At 38.6% G+C, this 21,386-nt stretch overlaps 1 protein-coding gene across 1 annotated transcript in view; it reads left to right on the top strand.

Moving 5' to 3' along the window:
• The first annotated feature begins 81 nt into the window (after positions 1-81).
• The window catches only part of LOC134661491 (DNA-directed RNA polymerase I subunit RPA2), a 29,812-nt gene continuing 8,507 nt past the window's right edge, over positions 82-21,386 (top strand). Inside the window, exons 1-19 of the mRNA XM_063517599.1 lie at positions 82-258; positions 341-670; positions 2,709-2,801; positions 3,144-3,290; positions 3,611-3,783; positions 6,149-6,398; positions 8,392-8,547; positions 9,019-9,185; positions 10,324-10,471; positions 11,056-11,116; positions 11,331-11,530; positions 12,370-12,523; positions 12,794-12,884; positions 13,481-13,676; positions 14,179-14,393; positions 16,293-16,431; positions 18,839-19,045; positions 19,757-19,960; positions 20,466-20,630. Coding sequence (XP_063373669.1) covers positions 136-258; positions 341-670; positions 2,709-2,801; positions 3,144-3,290; positions 3,611-3,783; positions 6,149-6,398; positions 8,392-8,547; positions 9,019-9,185; positions 10,324-10,471; positions 11,056-11,116; positions 11,331-11,530; positions 12,370-12,523; positions 12,794-12,884; positions 13,481-13,676; positions 14,179-14,393; positions 16,293-16,431; positions 18,839-19,045; positions 19,757-19,960; positions 20,466-20,630 — 3,219 coding nt within the window. The 5' untranslated portion in view covers positions 82-135. The remainder of the gene's footprint in view (positions 259-340; positions 671-2,708; positions 2,802-3,143; positions 3,291-3,610; positions 3,784-6,148; positions 6,399-8,391; positions 8,548-9,018; positions 9,186-10,323; positions 10,472-11,055; positions 11,117-11,330; positions 11,531-12,369; positions 12,524-12,793; positions 12,885-13,480; positions 13,677-14,178; positions 14,394-16,292; positions 16,432-18,838; positions 19,046-19,756; positions 19,961-20,465; positions 20,631-21,386) is intronic.

Here is a 21,386-nt window from a genome sequence, read left to right as displayed (position 1 = left end):
GCACCGAGTTAAACGTCAAAGTCATTTACGTTACTTGTCAATTTTGACATTACTGTGTAGATTACAGTTACACGCACGTGCGACCGACTGTGGCTTGTGGTTATTTTATGTTGCATTTTTACGGAACTCGTTCACATGGATTCGTTAAAAGGAGAAAAACACAAAATGAAATTAAATGCAAAGAAATTTGCTAAAAATCCTTCCCTTGCCTACACAAGCCATCCTGATTATCGGAAACCGCCGCAAATTGCTAATCCGGTAGGTTGTTCACAGGTTAACATTTTATATAAACATTGCGTTTCTTCGTGTACATGTTGTAATGTAAAGATATCATTTTCAGTATTTGCAATGTCTTGGAGCACCACATATAGACTCGTTCAATTTTATGCTAACAGACGGGCTAAAAGCTACAATCGAAAATATTGTACCCCTCGAGTTTGAGTTGACGACAGGGCAGCGCGTAAAAGTAAACATCATCGACGGAACGTTCGCGAAGCCGTCGGTCCCGATGGAGGCGGTCGGCATAAAGACACAAAGCGTATACCCAACAGAATGTAGGCAGAGAGCAGCTACTTATAAGGGTGAATTCAAGGTGCGGATATCAATAACCATTGATGGAGTGGAGACTACAATAGACAGATCACTTGGAAATTTGCCGATTATGGTTAAGGTATGTTATCCTAAATCTTTCACTAAGGTAAATGTCTGGTAGCCCATATAAAATGTTGTTCCGGCAGACTTTCAAAATCTCATATTTGTATAGGTATGTCACTCAGACAAAGAAAAGCAGTGCCTTGCTCCTTTTGATCTACCAACCATCTGTAAGCAGAGTATTTGTATAAATGCAAGAGTGAAGCGACAAAACAGCTTGTAGGCAGTTTTACCGTGTTGAGCTTATCACAATTTATTATCAGGATGTTTCTTTATTTCTGCTTGGCGAAAATTTATCTATATATATCACTAAATAATTATAGTGCATGCTCCCATGGCTGTTAAATTTTTGTAAGATCTGAGTTGCCCTGTTGACATTGTAATCAGGATGATGAGCTGTAGTAATTTTATGTGTTGTTATCATTTTAAGAAAAAATATCAGGTTTAATATAGAGTAGTTCTATAATAGATCAAACACAAACTACAAAGTAAACTGAGGAGATATTTCCTAGTAGGATATTGTATCCGTTGGGTAACTGATATTAATAGAAGATTATTTTACTGTAAGTCATCAGGCCTTTACAAAACTGTTTATTAACATTTACAAAAATGTGTTATAAAAAATAAATAAAAAGCCTTTTATTTCTGGGTTACATAACAAAAATATTAAGTATTTGTAACTTAACTAAGATTAAACCTAAATTTTGAAGAAAATTACACCATAGAACCCTCTTAGGCTTCATCCAGCTTTTTTCATATAATTTTATAGTAAAAATCGGTATAAATATGTGTATTATATGTATACTCGCTTGGCTTAACTTTATGTGACATCATACACAGAACAATGCTGTTCCTGACACATGGGACAAGTATGTATGAGCAAAGCCAATGCATAACTACTTTTTTGACAATTTAAAGAAATGTTAGGCAAACACCATTCAAGAACATAGCAAAAAAATAGTATGACATTGCACTTTCTACTGGCACCATATAAAAAAATGTATTTAACATATTCACTCCCAGGTACTTGCCTAGTGCCATGAGCGCTCTTAACTTTTGCTTAGATGCTTGTCAACACTAAGCGGGTTTTTGCTAGTATATACATAGGCATAAATAAAAATATGCCAAAGAGGCCACCAAGTAGGTGCACATATTGCATTGCATATTGATCCTAGCGAAAAAAAGTAACATTTATTTTATAAGAAATCTCAAATAGATTATTTACGTAAAAGATAATTTATTACTGTGGGCTACCGTTTAAAAGTTATTTACGAAAAACTAAAAAAAAACGACCTTAGAACAAATTATATGTCACTCACACCTTAATATATTTTAAAATATTGATTCTAGCGAAAAAGTGTACTGAATCCGTTTTGTAGAAAATATTTTGTACATTACTTATGTAGTAGAACATTTCTTGCTACGGGCCACCGTTTAAGAGTTATTTACGAAAAACTAAGGGACCTTAAAACCCCCCCTACCCGTTAGCTTCACCCCCACCCCCCGGTACTTTTAGTATCTTATTTCATACACCATTACCTACACCACATGCTAAAATTGTGCTTACACATGTATTATTTCCCCCGATTGGCAGTTTTTGGTGTTCGTTTGGTGTACTAAGGCAGCAAATTTGATAAATGTAGGCGCTAAGGGATATCGTCCCATAGAAAATTTGAATTTCGCGCCTTTTTTTACTGACAAGATTTGCTTGACCAGCTTTAGTAGGTATTGCTTATTCTTTACTCTTAACATATTCACTGCTGTACGTCGACCGTCATCCAAGTTTGTTCCTGGCAGTAAATGCGTTAAGAACTTATAATTTGCAAATATTGAGCCTTACATGAGAAACAAAAGGATTATTAAAAAAAACATCACAGCTGCACTTAAGACCTCATCTGATTTGATCATGATAAGTGGATGTTGATGAACCCCATATTTGCTTTGGCGATTGTTTCTAGTGTTTTCTGCTGTGCATAGTTGGCTTATTATGATAAAAACAAAACAAAAGAATATTACAAATGATAGGAATATATGTGATTTGTGTCTCATTGTTTTAGTCCAAAATGTGTCATCTGGCTGACATGTCGCCTGAAGAGTTGGTAGCACATAATGAACATGCAGATGAATGGGGTGGCTACTTTATAATTAAGGTAACGACATATTATATGCATATCAACATTTTTAGGTTGGTTTTAATAACGGCGGAATGTACAAAAAATAATGATAAAATAAAATAATGAACTATTCTAAATATGTTTACAGTACGTAATGGTGCTACTTTACCGCACTAGTGCGATAATTAGCACATTACGTAACTATGTCGAAAATTTAAAGGGCCATATGTATTGTAAAACGTTGTACGATACATGTGTGAATTTCCTATTTTTTACACTTGTATCGTAATGTTACCTAGATTATTGCAGCATTAAGAGCTGGAGAATGTTTTAAGTAGTGTTAGAACATTTTGTTTTATTCTTTTATTGATGATGCAGGGCCACGAGCGGCTCGCTCGCATGCTCCTTGTGACGAGACGTAACTTCCCCGTCGCAATAAAGCGTTCTGGCTGGAAGACGAGAGGAAACCTTTTCTCGGATTATGGTATATTGGTGCGGTGTGTTACTTCTGACCAGTCTGCTACAGTAAGTGAATTGTGTATATTATAAATTTAAAATGTTAAAATTGTTTGTTTGGCTGGCAAATTTAGACCCCAGGGTGTGACGGAGTTAATTAAAAATAGACTTTTTGACTAGTCAAATGACTAGTCAAACAATGTTACAAATAATCTTTAACTGTTCTATCTGTCAATTTGTTATGGTTATAGTGGGTTCCTGTTGGCTAAGCGCATAAATTGTTTTAGAATAACATTCCTTGAAACTCCTTCTTCAACAACAAACAATCATTTGTAGTCATAAGGTTTGGTTCATATTGATGGTTTACAGAAAATATGTTTTGGTTTCAGAACAACACCTTACACTTTCTTCAAAATGGAACTTGCAAGCTTATGTTCTCTTACCAGAAAACTATGTATTACACGCCATTACTGCTCATCATGAAGTGTTTGGTGGACTGGCAGGACCATGCCATATACAGAGTGTTGCTCAGTGGCAAGAAAAATGATTTGTACTATGTGAGGTGAGTACATGGGCGTCAAATATTACATACAATGTATATCTCCCCTCCTCAGGCTCAGGTAGGCCTTCGGCGATATCAACTGGTGGGATTTTCCCAGCATTGTTATGCTAACTTATGAATTACATTCAAACAATTTGGCATGAAAAGTGTACTTAGAGTTATGATTTTTATTTAAATATATAGAGTGAGAATAGAAAATCCAAATCTCAACAACCTCAAAAGACATTCCCTTCCTAGGTACATACTTTCAACATGCCCATTGGGTACGACTGTTAAACGGTCAGGGCTCGGTTAGGTAGAAATTCAGTACATAGCACAACCGGTCAGTCACCAGCAGAGCTAGTTTTTGACTACAAATTAAGAAGTAGATTAGGCTTGCTAGAACCAGTTTTGACAGTGTACATTTTACGGCGGTAAACGAGTTGTGCACTTTAAAGTAAACAAAAAAGTATTGGGCAAAGGAAACTATAACAGGCCAGACAGGTAAAAGTTTGTACATAGTCAAGCTAAGTTATTCTGACAGCGTTGTAAAGGTACATGATAATAAAATATATTTTACTGTCACTTATTCATGTATTTACTTATGTCGTCATGTTGTATCTCTTTTTAGGGTTCCGTACCCAAAGGGTAAAAACGGGACCCTATTACTAAGACTCCGCTGTCCGTCCGTCCGTCCGTCCGTCCGTCCGTCTGTCTGTCCGTCCGTCCGTCCGTCCGTCCGTCCGTCCGTCCGTCTGTCACCAGGCTGTATCTCACGAACCGTGATTGCTAGACAGTTGAAATTTTCACAGATGATGTATTTCTGTTGCCGCTATAACAACAAATACTAAAAACAGAATAAAATAAAGATTTAAGTGGGGCTCCCATACAACAAACGTGATTTTTGACCGAAGTTAAGCAACGTCGGGCGGGGTCAGTACTTGGATGGGTGACCGTTTTTTTGCTTGTTTTGCTCCATTTTTTGTTGATGGTGCGGAACCCTCCGTGCGCGAGTCCGACTCGCACTTGGCCGGTTTTTTTGTATTAGTTGTGTAAACTGTGTGTAATTTTATTTTTCGGCTTATTTTATGTTTCTTTCCTTTGTTTCTTTTTTTTTTGTCTGTTACCTTCCGTGATTATTTCTCACTTGATGGTTTCATCGGAAGATCAGCGCTGGAAGTCGCCAGCAACATGCTGAGATAGGGCCATTTCGTGACACTTTATTTTTCATTATGTTATTTCTATGTATGTCTTTTGTCTGTGTGTTTATTCTAAAACTTAAGGCGATAAAATATCACGAAATGTTTCGGATACTCAACCAAAGACCTCTAACATGATCCAGACCGTGTCAAAAATGCCTGCCATTATTTTATCTATAGGGTATTTGACACATGTTGAATTTTATAACTAAATCTAGTTAAATACATAGAAAATGAGCAATTTATCATAATACATTGGAAATTTAAAAAATACAAGGCCTTATAGTTTAAAAAAAAATTTGGTACTTCCAAATAGAAAAAAAATAATGATACCATTCGATTCCTTACATTTTATTTAAAAAATATTGTATAGCATACATTGAAATGGCTTCTAATCTAACGTTACATGCTGACGTCACGATGTATTGCCATTTTCTATGAAGCGTTTCGTCAGTAATGAGCGGGTGCCAGACTTTGACCATCATTTGTGACTTGTATTGCTTTAAGACAGTGGGTCCCATACACACACATTGCTACTAGAAATACCGGAATATGTTAATTTTAAGGTACCATCACCATTTGTTAGAACCACTCTCAGACCACGCAGTTCACCTCTGTTCGTAATTCCCAAGACAGCACAATGACACTAGTCACTAGTCCTCTATATGTCGCACTTAACCATATTAATAACATTATTTTACATAATCCCACTCTTGATATATTCTCACAAACAGAACCGAAATTCCTAGCCAATATCTACGCCCACAACTATTAATATTAATTAATATTAGTGATAAGCATATTATAATTAGTTTTAAGTACATAAGTTTGTAACCCATAACTTGCATGTTTGGTTTAACTGTCTATGTAAAGTTGGTTAAATAAAATAAAGATATTTCTAAATAAAGATCCTCAAAACAAACCTGATCAACTGATACCATTCATAAAAAAATATCAAATGCGCTATAACGAAACGACGTAACGATTTAGCAGGAATTTGAAAAATGTTTCATACATACGAACTCAATATTAATTAACTCAATAATATAATGATAGACGCTTCACGAACTTTTGTTTGGTTTCTTGTTTCGTTCTTTTATTTTCAAAGTGATTAGTAATATTTGGTCTAGTCTAAAATAACAACTATGTGCTATTTTTCAAACTTTATAACCCGTATTAATGTATAGTTGCATTCAAAACATGCTGCGTGAGTTGCACGAAGAGGGTCTGCACACGAGCGCCGAGTGCCGCGCGTACCTCGGCCGCATGTTCCGGCCGCGGCTCATCGGCGTGCCGCCCTGGGCCTCCGACGACGAGGCCGCCGCCTTTCTGCTGCAGCGCTGTCTGCTCATACACCTGCACGACAACAAGGACAAGTTCAATGCCCTCGTCTACATGACGCACAAGCTCTATGATGTCGTGCAGAACAAATGCAAGGTACGAGGGGCGTTCAAAATATTCTCGGTATTGATATCTTACGACCTCTTCTAAAATTTCTTTCGTTACTGGCCGCTAAGGTTTATTCATTGACATTAAAAAAAAGTATAATTCGAACCGAGATAGTCTTTTGTTTTTCTGCAATTGCTGAACAAACATGAACATCCTGTGCGAATTGACAATGTTAACTAAATTAGAACATCGATGCGTGATAAAATTCTTGACAAAACAGGGTAAAAATCAAAAAACCATAAAAGAGGAAATGGATTGTGTTTACCGTGAGTCTGCTCCTTCTTTATCTACCATTCAAAAGTGGTCAAGCGAGTTTAAACGCGGAAGGGAGAGTATTGAAGATGACCCTAGACCTGGCCGGCCTGTAGTAGCTACTTCACAAGAAAATATTGATAAAGTGGAAAAACTTATATTGGAAGATGGTCGAGTGAAGGTAAAATCTATAGCACAAGTAACCAATCTCTCTATTGGTACCGTACATGATATTATACATGACCATCTTAATATGTCAAAAGTAAGTGCAAGATGGGTTCCGCGAATGCTGACTCGGCTTCAAAAAGACATGCGTGTAGCTTGTTGTTCCGATTTTATTGACCTGTGCGGTGAAAATCCTGATGAGGTGCTGCAAAGAATAGTTACTGGAGATGAAACCTGGGTTCATCATTATGACCCAGAGAGTAAACAAGAGTCCATGCAGTGGCACATTAAGGGTTCAGCTCATCCCAAGAAGTTGAAGGTCATCCCTTCAGCTGGCAAGGTCATGGCCACGATATTTTGGGATTGTGAAGGAGTATTACTAATCGATTATAAAGAAAAAGGTGTAAATATCACAGGACAGTACTACGCTAACATTCTACGTCAATTAAAGGATGTAATTAACGAAAAGAGGCGAGGAAAGTTAACCAAAGGTATTCTGCTTCTGCATGACAACGCCCCCGTCCATACTGCTCATATTGCCAAGGCAGCTATTGTTGAACGTGGGTTTAAAACTGTTACTCACCCACCGTATAGTCCGGACTTAGCCCCCAGCGACTTCTTTTTGCTCCCCAATCTTAAAAAGGATCTGCGTGGAAATAAATTTTCTGACGATGAAGCATTGAAGGCGGCAGTGGAGGAGCATTTTTACACGAAAGATAAAAAATATTTTTACGAGGGATTAAAAAAAATAATTGATCGATCTTTTAAGTGCATGAACATAGGGGGGGAGTATATTGAAAAATAAAAATATCAAACTTTTCGTACTTGTTTGTTTTCATTCTCATACCGAGAATATTTTGAATACCCCTCGTATGTGAAAGCAGTATACCCACTGATTTGTAGAAATTAGACGCAAATGTAAATATTAATAGGTACCGTGGGCCTTCGACGACAAGGTCGCGACCTTCAAACTCTATGATGTCGTGCAGAACAAATGTAAGGTAAGCCTGTGGCGCCTGTTTGCAGATGTTTCCTGTGCAGAACAAATGTATTAAATGTAAGGTAATTTGGTGAAAAGTAGAATAGAAATTAGAGTTATTAATCAAAAACCTACGACCAAGATGCTACTCAGAACGAATTATACACTTCTAGGAATTGTATTAGGAGCAAGTATGATGAAATGTATGTTGCCAACCAACATGTGCAAACCAATTTTTTCAAAGATAGTATTATTAAAATCTTGTTGCAGTCGCATGCCTGTAATGTTCATATACTTTTGTCGACAAGTTTTGCAACGTCAGCCGCACAACCTGACCACTTAAACCGACTCCTTAGTATTTCAAACCGGGAGTTGTTTGGCATTAATAAAATCAAGTACTCGTATGTAGGTAGCGGTATACTATATTCTGGCAACCCGATTTTGTCAGTAGTGGTAGAATAGAAAAGCTGTATTAAATTCAGCCCCCTTTTTTGCCTAATAATACTAGCGTAAGAAAAGACATAAGATTCTCTGGCTATGCTCCAGTGGCAAGCGATCCATGTAAACCATATACGTGTGTTGCAGGTGGAGGGCGCTGACGCAGTGATGTGCCAGGAGCTGCTGCTGGGCGGGCACCTGTACCTGCAGGTGCTGAAGGAGCGCCTGGAGATGATACAGATCGCCTTGCGCTCCAACATCTCCAAGCGCTTGACTTCAGGGAATCCCCTAACACTCAATGCGGTATGCTATATATTATTTGTTTTGCACAATTAGTCAATTACACATAATGAATAATGAATTATATGCATTATTAGAAAAGGGGACGAGCGGTTCTCCATACAAATATAGTCCTTATTTTGTTCTGTGGGTATTGACATTATGGAAAATATTTTTATAAAATTAGATGTTTATTAACTATAGCTATGCCTCTTCGTTTTCTTAATTGTTAAAAGAGTTAGGAGCGAAAAACAAATACCTTACAATTATTTAAAAACTCCTAACTTTTATAGTAAGTACATCAATTAATTTATATCATAATGACAGTAAATGCTTATTTACTAAATTAAGTTCTATTTGTTTTGACTAGCTTGACTAAACCAAATATTATGGGACAGTCAAACGTGTCAGCTACACTATTTAGAATACGATTGTTACTGCCGTAAATAGTCAAGTATTATGTAAGACTAATTGAGTGTTGTTGTTTACAAACAGAAAGACTTGAACATGATAATGCGGTCGGTGGGTACCCTCGAGCAGCGCATGGAGACGTTCCTGGCGACCGGCAACGCGCCCTCCAACCACGTGTCGCTGCCGCAGTACAAGGGGCTCACCATCGTGGCCGAGAACATCAACCGCATGAGATACATGTCGCACTTCAAGTCAGTACCTGAGCCTTTGAGAACAGCTTGTATTCATGGAAATGATACGCCATTTTGTCTTGTCATGTCATGTCTTATCCAAAGCCTGAAATTCTTTCAATTTGGTTGATTTTTTTTTGTTGTCTTCACATGGCGACTTTTTCGTTAAGGAACAAAGGGTGCATAAATAAAATAACCGAGTGCTTGTGCTACATACATTTTGCAGCGTATAACTTAATAATTTTACACAATATAACTTTTTTTTTTTATTTGTTATGGGCACTTTTTACATATTAATTTATTAAAATTATATAAATATTTTCTGGAAATTCATTCCTACGATTTTGTATTGTATACCTTTAGTTTATAGAAACAAAACCACTTAACCTCTCGCCTGTGCGTGGTTATAATCCTGACCACATTTTAAGGCCATTTTTTTTAATGATTATTTTGCTCTTTTGGCACAAGCGAGGCTTGAACCCACGACTTTTTGACCCGCCTACATATGTCAGATTAATTCGGTCATTCGCCCAAGAGTTTGAACTAGTATTAGTATTTCATACAAAAGGCTTAGCTGCACCCCACCCTGAATGGAATTAACTCAGTCCGCTCACAGTTCTTTCACCTTTTCCTTGGTCCGCTGCAGTATAATTCCATATTCCGTAATGTTTACTATAGTGCGTCAAGCAAATCTTATCAGTAGCAATGTACTGCAAATTAAAGTAGGGTAACACCATGTAACACTCAAAGAGCAGAATTGCGCTAAGAAAAGCAGCAATGTACATCGAACCAAAACGTGTTTATTTTCCGCCCTTCATACGTCAGTTCGAGTGAATTATCATAACCTCAAATTTTAGTAATGTTTACCGTCAACGAGCATGATTGTACATTGTAGGCTCCTTAGCATTGCTTGAGGTCATGCATAATCTTGGTATTTAATGGTGACAGCAGAAATTTCTCTTGAAATAGAAACGATTCAGAATGTAAACAATAAGATGATGGCTGTCATTCACGATCCACATTCCACAGATAACACACAGATGACACGCGATTTTGGAATTATTCGAACACAGTGTTGCTAACCCGCGATTTTTCAAATTTGCCGCCTTTTACTACAGACAAGATTTGGTTGATCCAGTATATCTATTTGTGATGACAGGGCCATCCACCGTGGCTCATTCTTCATGGAGATGCGCACGACGGAGGCGCGGCAGCTGCTGCCGGACGCGTGGGGCTTCGTGTGCCCCGTGCACACGCCCGACGGCGCGCCCTGCGGCCTGCTCAACCACCTCACCATGTCCGCGCAGGTTACCTTATACTGAATATTAAACTCTGACCCCCCCCCCATACCAGGCAGGATGTCAAACTCCTTGAGCCTTAACGGTAAAAATACTAAACTATGGAGTGAAATGCGAGTTCTATGGAATCCGCGCCACTGCAATATATTTGAAGTTCTGATGCATTTCGAAACCATTTAATTCAGAATGTCTGGGTGACCGAGCTTCGCTCGGAAAACATAAAAAAACTCGAAAATGCGCGTTTTCCCAGAGATAAGACCTAGCTAGATCGATTTTTCAAGTTGCAATAAACAAGAATTGCTCGTTTAAAGTCATTACTCATCATTACTTATCATTATCATTATAATATTACTACCTATTATTTTTAATTTACAAAATAAGAACTCCAAGTATTGAACAATGAACATTGTTAGTTAAAGTATAAATCGTATTGATTTACCTCGTTTATGGACAGTGATTGCATTCGTGTAGATATTACTGAAACGCAAAGCCGCCAAAACACGATACGCTTTAAGCATTATCTATTTAACTTACTTTCTCCCTTCGTGATTACGAATAATAGTATAAACATTTTTTTATTTCAAATATTATAGGTGACACAAAATGCAGATACCAAGAAAGTCGAACAACTTCCTTCTGTCCTAGAGAAATGTGGTAAGTTCAAACCCTGATCTGTTAAAAACTAATTTGGTGGGCATAGTCACAGTTAGGCCTCGGTCTCCGGTTAAACACTAATCAGCAGCCCCGGTCTCCAAGTATAATTTAAGTATTAAGTATTCATTTAAAACAGAGTGACATTTCGACATTAATCTTTTAACTGACCTTTATAGTTTTCACTATTAAGTTGTTAACGCGCGTGTATGCACAGGAATGGAGCCAACCAGCACCATATCCCACACGCCCCTTTCCACCGACGAGTACAAGTACCCCGTGTTCGTGGACGGGCGGCTGGTGGGCTACTTCGCCGAGGACACGGTTCACAAGTCCACCACCTACTTGCGCACGCTCAAGATCAAGGGCGACGAGGTGCCCATTAGCACCGAGATCGTCGTCATACCAAAGAAACAGGTGGCCGTACTACTTATTGTTCTACTATTAGGGCAATAGATCGATTTTTAGGGTTCCGTACCCAAAAGGTAAAAACGGGACCCTATTACTAAGACTCCGCTGTCCGTCCGTCCGTCCGTTTGTCACCAGGCTGTATCTCACGAACCGTGGCAGCTAGACAGTTGAAATTTTCACAGATGATGTATTTCTGTTGCCGCTATAACAACAAATACTAAAAACAGAATAAAATAAAGATTTAAGTGGGGCTCCCATACAACAAACGTGATTTTTGGCCGAAGTTAAGCAACGTCGGGCGGGGTCAGTACTTGGATGGGTGACCGTTTTTTTGCTTGTTTTGCTCCATTTTTTGTTGATGGTGCGGAACCCTCCGTGCGCGAGTCCGACTCGCACTTGGCCGGTTTTTTAACCATAACATCATCTGGAAACTAATGTGTGTTTCGCTTATTTCTATTTTAGTATTGAAAGTTAGATTTGCAATAGGTATAATATAAGATTTGTTGTTCTGTATTGTGTATTCATAAACCTAATTATATTTCTTTCGGTCATCCACCAACAAGTCACACAATACATCTAAATTGAAACACAAAAGAAATTTAGGTCTCTTTTAATGAGTTTAATTGTTATTAAAACTATGTTTTTACACTAACTGTGTGCTAAGTTGTGCCATATACCGTGACACACTATTCTCCTATACACATTTATTACATTAGGACCAAAGACAAAATATGTCACAATAAGGGTTTTGGGAAAATTACTAATTACTAGTTCTTATTTTTCACCATGGGTACAAAAATACCGCATAAATAGTAGTACTATTATTAAAATGTCTTAATTTATAGAATAACGGGCAGTATCCGGGAGTATTTCTGATGACAACGGAGGCGCGCATGATGCGGCCCGTCATCAACCTGGCCACGGGGCAGCTGGAGCTGATCGGCACCATGGAGCAACTCTACCTCGACATCGCCGTTTCCCAACACGAGATCTACAAGGGTAATTACGGCAGCATTTTTAGTACGGGTGTTGCAAGGAAACTCATGTATGATGGTGCTACGTCATGTTATCTATTGACATACAATTTTCTTTTTATTGTTTAATCCGGCAAGGTCTCTTTGTTAATTTTTCACTGTAACAACTTTAAAGATGTTAACCTTTTCTGAATTCAAAACGACTTAATTTAAACATGTTCTAGTAGTAGAACCATTCCATGACGTAAATACGAAATTGAAAACAAGATCTCTCGATGTGATCCTTCTTTTGTAGGTAAAACCACACACATGGAGCTCTCGAAATCGGCTTTCATGAGCAACCTGGCCCAGTTGGTGCCCATGCCCGACTGCAACCAGTCGCCACGGTAAGGCTTCCTACACGTTATCTTTTACTTTATATTTCTAATCATGACAGAGCGGACAAAAATACCTGTATAGCGCCGCCTGTATAGCGCTGTATATTTGTTACATTTTGTATAGTTTTGTATTGCAGATGCTATAATACATTTCACAACGAAACGCGAATAAATATAATATATTAGGTACCTATGACAACCTCTTACGACTTCAAATACTACCATGTCGAATTTTACACGCTTGATAGGGGTATTACTGCAATGTTCTCCCAGCAGAGTACAGCACTAGCATGTATTGTAAACGGTAGATTAACTTATACAAACTATGCCTTAAACAATTTTTTACAATTTTTCACTATGATTTTGATGCATCAAGGCGGTTTACAGAGAGTCTAACTCTCTAATTGAAGTTTCGGTTTCTGCCTTTCTAACGCTCGAATATGCGAGAGTTATAGAGAGGCAGATAATTAAATTACGATTTTTGTGTTTTGCGGTAGGTCCTCAGTTTGTGCTAGTAGCACCCTCTACGCAGAGTTTTGCGGAATATTCCCTATTGTGCAAGATATTAGGACAAATGGCATTGTAAAATATTGTGTTCTCCACAGAAACATGTACCAGTGCCAGATGGGTAAACAGACGATGGGTACGCCGATCCACACGTGGACCACGAACGCGGAGACCAAGCTGTACCGGCTGCAGACGCCCGCCACGCCGCTGTTCCGCCCCACGCACTACGACAACATCGGCCTCGACGACTACCCCTGCGGCACCAACGCCATTGTCGCCGTTATTTCTTACACGGTAACTTCCTGAATCCCTTGCTCGCTTTAAGTATCGTCAGGTATGGTTCAGTATCACATTGGATACATACTAATTCAGGTCGTACCAGGCGTAAGATATAGATTATAGTGACATTGAATTGGAACAAGTAGATATTTTTAGTGCGAAATAAATAATGTCTATATAAGACCTACTTTTCTGATTAGGAATTTGCAACATTCGGAACATCCATCTTCTACGCGTGTAAAAATCCCAATAATTTCGGATTTTTTGGATGTAAAGAAATACGCGGACGTAATACCTTTTACCTTCCTACAAATTCGCACCTACCATCCAGTGAGTTATTCTGTACTACTTTGAAGGTCGGGATGATCCACGCGTTTATAAGTAACAAATAAAATTCGTACGGGATCGTTATACTGCGGGCCAACTGACAGGTTTATGGGAGTAGCGAATATATTTCATAAGCAACAATATGAGTAGGCAAGGTACACGTGAAATACAACAAGATTGGCATTGACAGGGCTACGACATGGAGGACGCGATGATTATCAACAAGTCTGCGTACGAGCGCGGGTTCGCGGCCGGCACGGTGTACAAGTCGGAGATGGTGGAGCTGCCCAACGGCGCCTCGTACTTCAGCCGCGACGACTCCAAGCCGGCGCTGCTCGCCCACCTCGACGCGGACGGCCTGCCGCCCGTCGGCGCGCGCATACAGCCCGACGACCCTATTTACAGGTGAACATATGTACTGGACATCAAATATCAAATATCAACATTTATTCAGCAAATAGGCCACAAGGGCACTTTTACACGTCAATATGGAATTTACATACAGCAAAAAAAACACATCAATAATTATAAAATACAACTAAGCCGTAAATATCAAATCAAACTAACATAGAGATGTATAAAGCCTCTAAATGTCGAATTACAAGAAAACGCAATAACAATAGTATTGAAAAAAAAAACAAAGATACAAAAACTATAATCTAAAATTATTTAGAGATGTAAATGTCTCTAAGTGTCATCATAACTAAAAGATTACAATATATAGTAGTTAATCAAATTATCCTTAGAGATGTATAGGGTCTCCAAGAGTCAAAATCCTGTATACCTAATTAAAACATTCATTAAATTAAAGAAAATAATAGTAAAAATAAAATATCATACGAGAACTGAATGAGGTGTGTCAATGTAATTATACTCAAAAATAAAGTTACTAAATATAATAGCTCGTGTTAGCTTAAATAGACCAGTCTCCACAAACAGTCTCCACATCTACGCTATGTTCCGTCCGTCCATCCATCTATGTTCTGTATACCGTAGATTCTACGGTATACGATACGGAACATGGTCGAAACATACCTAGCATACCTAACCTTAACTAGATAACTAATATTGTCCGTTTGGGAATTCTTGTGATATTTACTTTCGTTTTTAGGGTTCCGTACCCAAAGGGTAAAAACGGGACCCTATTACTAAGACTCCGCTGTCCGTCCGTCCGTCCGTCCGTCTGTCACCAGGCTGTATCTCACGAACCGTGATAGCTAGACAGTTGAAATTTTCACAGATGATGTATTTCTGTTGCCGCTATAACAACAAATACTACAAACAGAATAAAATAATGATTTAAGTGGGGCTCCCATACAACAAACGTGATTTTTGACCGAAGTTAAACAACGTCGGGCGGGGTCAGTACTTGGATGGGTGACCGTTTTTTTGCTTGTTTTGCTCTATTTTTTGTTGATGGTGCGGAACCCTCCGTGCGCGAGTCCGACTCGCACTTGGCCGGTTTTTTTTCATACTCGTTCTAACTAACACGGAAAATCCAGGCTCGTCTATTGCCATTAGCGCTCGGGGTGCGGCACGAGCATGCAGCTGCGTTTGACAATGAATCATTATCTTTACAAATCGCCTCGGAGCCTTTGCTAATAAATCAAGAATAACGCCAATCAAAATTATCAAAAACCCCAAAATTTGGTACAATACTGCATTTTTGAACGTGTAAAATCCTCGATGAACGGAACAAATAAACATGACGAATGTTTTACATTAGCTGAATTATTTATTAGTACGCTTACGCAGTGTGGAAAATCGTTTACATAATCTTTTGCACTAAAGCTTTGGTTTCCTCCGAAAGCGGTGCCGTCATATAGCGGCCGTCTCCATACAAATACTACGACAACCATATTTAGCCGTATTATTTAGTATAGAGACGGCCGCTATAATACTTATAATATGACGGCACCGCTATCCTAGGAAAACCGATCTTAATCGAAATATTTAAAACACACTGTTTAAGTACCACAGTCCATAGTGATTGTCCTTTTGTAGATTGCCATGTCAAGTAAGTAACCGACATCGTAGATATAAGAATACTAGAGGATAAGATAATGTGAATATTATGTTACTAAAGCTTTGGTTTCCTCCGATAGCGGTGCCGTCATATAGCGGCCGTCTCCATACAAATACTACGACATCCATATTTAGCCGTATTATTTAATATGGAGACGGCCGCTATATGACGGCACCGCTATCCTAGGAAAACCGATCTTTACCATGTATTATGAGTCCTTGTAATTTGAAATAAATTATTATTGTATTGAATACCCTAAATGTATGCTTTGTGTACAGCTACTACGACGGCGACAAGAGCCAGTACGTGGTGTCGCGATTTCACGGCAAGGAGGAAGTGTTCGTGGACAGCGTGCGGTTGTGCGGCGAGTTCAACCCCAACGCGCCCAAGAAGGCGTGCATCATGCTGCGGATACAGGTGCGTACACAATACATACACTAGGAATTAGAGATGCCCCGAATAGTGGTTTTGGTCGAATACCGAATATTCGGCCACTCTCTCGGCCGAATACCGAATATTCGGCGACCGAATATTCGGCATCAGATGCGAATATTGGAGTCACAATTATTATGAAAACTGTTCGCCAACGTTTCAAAGCACAACATTTGCTAAGATATATTTTTTGTAAAACAGAACGAATGTATGTAGTTAGAGTCAATCAAATCAGACCCATGATAAAAATAAAATATTTCATAATCAACAAATGCTTAAAAAAGGGTCTTCCTATGTATTTAACAACTTTCCAATAATACTTTTTAAATATGAAATATACCAAATATTTGGTATTTTCTTGTGTAATTTTTCTTTTTAGTTAGGGGCAACAGATATTCGGTATTCGGCCGAATAGTAGGCAACATTCGGCCGAATACCGAATATTCGGAAAAGTGGCCGAATACCGAATAGTTGCCGAATATTCGTGGCATCTCTACTAGGAATCCTCTAGACGGAGTTTAGAGCAATAGGGATGAGGACACATGTTGAATTTTATAACAAAATCTAGTAAAATAGATAGCAAACGAGCAATTTATCACAATAATGTGGATATTAAAATAAAATATTGAAAAATTACAAAATTACAGGACCTGAAAGTTTCTAAATTTAAGTTTTTTTTTAACTTCCAAAAACTATAAAAGTAAGGGTACCGTATTCGATTCCTTACATTTCATATATACATAAACGCAATATTTCACCGACAAAAACGCAATTTTCTTGTTTTGTCCATACTACAAGATGGGCGATGACGTCACGGCCTCTGGCCGTTCTGTATAGGGCGTTTCGCGAGTGAAGTGCGACTGTCGGACTTTGACTACAATTTCTGACTTTTGTGTTACTTTAATGCAATGGGTCCCATATAGACATTTGATCCTAAAAACAAACCCGATTGATACCATAAAAAAAAATTAGTCATGTAGCCTATTATTTCATAAAACCGATGCTGCCAAAAATACTGGGGTGCGGGGGACGAGGTGAGCGAGTCCCGTGCCGTGATTGGTCCGTTCAAAGACACGGACGTCACACAAAGACACTTTGACTCGAAAATGGAGTAAAACTACTGTATATTTGTGGCAGAGGGGGTAGCGCTACTATGCTCAGTCTAGAGGATGTCTTGTCTGTGACACAATACAATCTGTGTGTTGAGGATACCTGATACAATGATCACAAGATCCAGTACGTCGTGCCTCGGTTTCATGGAAGGAGGTGTGCAGCTAAAAATTCAATCAGAAAATAGTATCAGTGTAGCCGGTATAGCCTAAACTTGAGTATGTCCGTAGAAGAGACGTGAACGTAATTGCTGTGTCTGAACCAAATACAGGATTGTTTCTTCACTTCAAGCTAATAATTAGTGTAGTCGATTTGGTTAGTATCGGTTAATTAACATTAAAATTTAATTGCTTTACACGTTGAATTTATACGCGCATTAAAACCAGTAATTAAAATAGCACATTTTCAATTATTAGAATAATTTTTCAATGTTGCAATTGAATATGCTAATTAATTTTTTTATATAATATTGGTTATAATTCTACTACAAAAGCGTGCTAGGTGTAACATACTCATTGAAGTGTTAGTAAAGCAGCTCTGATATAGCCAGCCAAGCTTAAACTCTACTGACTAAACCTACATGTTCAGAACTACTATCGCAACATAAAATAATGCAGAAATACCTCACTATCTCTAGTTGCTCGTGTAGTATATTCAACAAATCCTAATTCCTCCTTGAGGTTCCATTCTTAGATAAAACTGAAAAATCTTCGTCATGACCGTCTGTTTATGTTATTAAAATGTTGGATTATGACGGGGAATCATTGAAATTTCTTGGGTATTATAATTATCACCTCAGCCTCACAATATTAAGTCATTATATTAGATATATATTCAATTCAATTCAATTCAATATTTATTAATAAAATACAATTTTACACGTCATAAATAATTGCTATTCTATATTTAAATTACATTACTATATTTACATTTAATTATCAATATTACACTAGGTACATTATTTATTATAAATTAATATTACGTGCAGTCCTCATATTAATTACTTAATAATTTTGTATTTAAAGGTGTTACTAGGAACCATTAGCTCGATTTTAACATAAAAACTGTATTCAAAATTTTCCAAAAACCTTCGAAAAAGACCTATGGTTTGACTTTGAGTATTTATGCATAAATTTTATATTATGCCCTTTACCTATGTTTTCTATCGAAATATTAGTAACCATTTAAGATTGAAATCGGTTGTTATTCTAATTTACTGGCTACGGTTTTTTTTGACGCGTCCCCGCTGCTATGTAGTAACAGTAAGTTACGTTATTTTCAGCGTAACCCGACGGTCGGCGACAAGTTTGCGTCCCGCGCCGGCCAGAAGGGCATCTGCTCGCAGAAGTGGGTGGCGGAGGACCTGCCCTTCACCGAGTCGGGGCTCATCCCGGACATCCTGTTCAACCCGCACGGCTTCCCTTCTCGTATGACCATCGCCATGATGATCGAGTGCATGGCGGGCAAGGCGGCGAGCGCGCACGGACATGTAACTACTATTTTGCTAATCTCATCTCAGAATTTTTGCTTCCGTAAGAACTTTACAGAAGGCTTCTCCAATGACTACACTGTTTTGCATGATACGATGCTTGATACATTCGCAGATAATAGGGACCCGGCCGGGCCAGATTACAATTGGGTGTTCTTGGTCACATACACTTACTATCCACATTTTATTTGTTTGCGGCCTAATTGTAGACGCTCACTGTAGCCTAAGGATGCCTGCAACTGCATCGACAAGGATCGCTTTGTTGACAGCTGAAGGGAACAATCCACTTTCACATTGTACTGTGAATGTAATATATTATCATTAATATAATTTTGCTTCACTCGTACATAGGGTTTGCAATCCGGATCCGAAATGTATGGAATTATCCGGATCTGGATCCGGATCCGCGGATATTCCCATACATTTCGGATCCGTCGTGCAACCCCTACTCGTACATAAACTGAAATAGATGTCATATATTAAAGAAAAAGTGACGAAGCCCTCTAGTGGCGAAGGCCGGTTACTTAAAAAACACAAATCAAAATATTTAATAAAATAAAGTCATTTGTTCCCAAAAGTTGCTTCACTCGTGTTTAAATTGAGTTGATTTATCAATTGCGTCTGGTTTGAAATTTGAGCGAGACAACTTATCCTACTGCCCATAAATGTAGTATTGTAACATATCAATTAACTAAGGCAAATAATAACCAGGTACACGACGCGACCCCGTTCCGTTTCAACGAAAAGGACACAGCCATAGAATACTTCGGCAAGCTGCTGGAGGCGGCCGGGTACAACCACTACGGCACCGAGCGCATGTACAGCGGCATCGACGGCCGCGAGATGCAGGCCGACATCTTCTTCGGCGTCATACACTACCAGCGGCTCAGGCACATGGTGTCCGACAAGTGGCAGGTGAGCCTAGAATTTGAACCTTATAGGTAAGACGGTAAGATCGATTTTTTCGATTTTTGCTACAAGTTACAAGTGGCAACGGATATTATTGACGTATTATGTCTGTTATTACCTGCACCTTGATGTTTGTTAGTGAATAAATATCTGGGTGACCGAGCTTCGCTCGGAAAACATAAAAAAACTCGAAAATGCTCGTTTTCCCAGAGATAAGACTAAGATAGAGACTAGATCGATTTTTCGCCCCCAAAAACCCCCATATAGCAAATTTCATCGAAATCGTTAGAGCCGTTTCCGAGATCCCCGAAATATATATATATATATATATATAAACAAGAATTGCTCGTTTAAAGGTATTAGATTAGATAGATAGATTAGATAATTGTCAAAAAAAACCTACATATACACATCACTCTATGTAGTGCTTAATTTTAGCGCACGCGCACGTCTAAGCACACGCACCCGGTGTACAGATGTCTTTATCAAACATTGATGGTTCCTTACGTAGGTCCGCACGACCGGCGCGGTGGACCGCCTGACGCGGCAGCCGGTGAAGGGGCGCCGGCGCGGTGGTGGTGTGCGCTTCGGAGAGATGGAGCGTGACGCGCTCATCTCACACGGGGCGGCGTTCCTGCTGCAGGACCGCCTGCTAGAGTGCTCCGACAAGAGCCAGGTCAGTGTACTGTATATAAGCCCATTACATATCAAGTACAATATGGCAGGTGTAAAACGGCAACGTTTTGAGCGGCTTTATCGGTTTTCTTGTTCTTCTCACTCTTAAATTGACTCACTGCGTATGTTTTTTGACATAGGTGCAACAGTATATCACAGGGATTCTCAAATTATTTTGTAGTGAGTCGCTCTTTATATGTTTAAATTTTGCCGATCCTCACCCCTGGATACATATTTGTATGCAGGGGTGCTAAGCTAATATGTAGTTAGTTGCTGACTTGCACACATGCACTGGCTATTTTTTTCTAAAAGATACATAGATGCGCGTAAGCTCTAAATATAGAGAGTCATTTCAGGATCATAATCATCATCCATTCATTAATATTCATTCCATAAATCCGACAATGTGGAATGCTAGTCGGGTTATTCCCACTAGTTACCACCAAGTTGTTACCAGTGGTAACTACTGGGAATTATTTTCCCACCTTTTACCACTGGTAACTACTGGGAAAAATTATTCCCAGTAGTTACCACAAAAATTTTGTTAGAGTTAAATACTAATAAAAACAGTATAAATAGTAAGAGTATAAATACAGAGTGAGTTTGAATTACCTAATAAAATCACTTGAAAAATAATCTAAACGGATTATTCAATTTATTCTTACATATATTATAATTTTTGTACTAGTACCGGTTAAACTGTTTCAATATTTTTGGTCACTTTTAAGGCAGTTTACTAAAACACTAATTGACTAAC

The sequence above is a fragment of the Cydia amplana genome, chromosome Z (assembly GCF_948474715.1).
Source record: "Cydia amplana chromosome Z, ilCydAmpl1.1, whole genome shotgun sequence".
In the NCBI taxonomy this organism is placed as follows: Eukaryota; Metazoa; Arthropoda; class Insecta; order Lepidoptera; family Tortricidae; genus Cydia; species Cydia amplana.
This window is presented reverse-complemented; position numbering and strand designations above follow the sequence as displayed.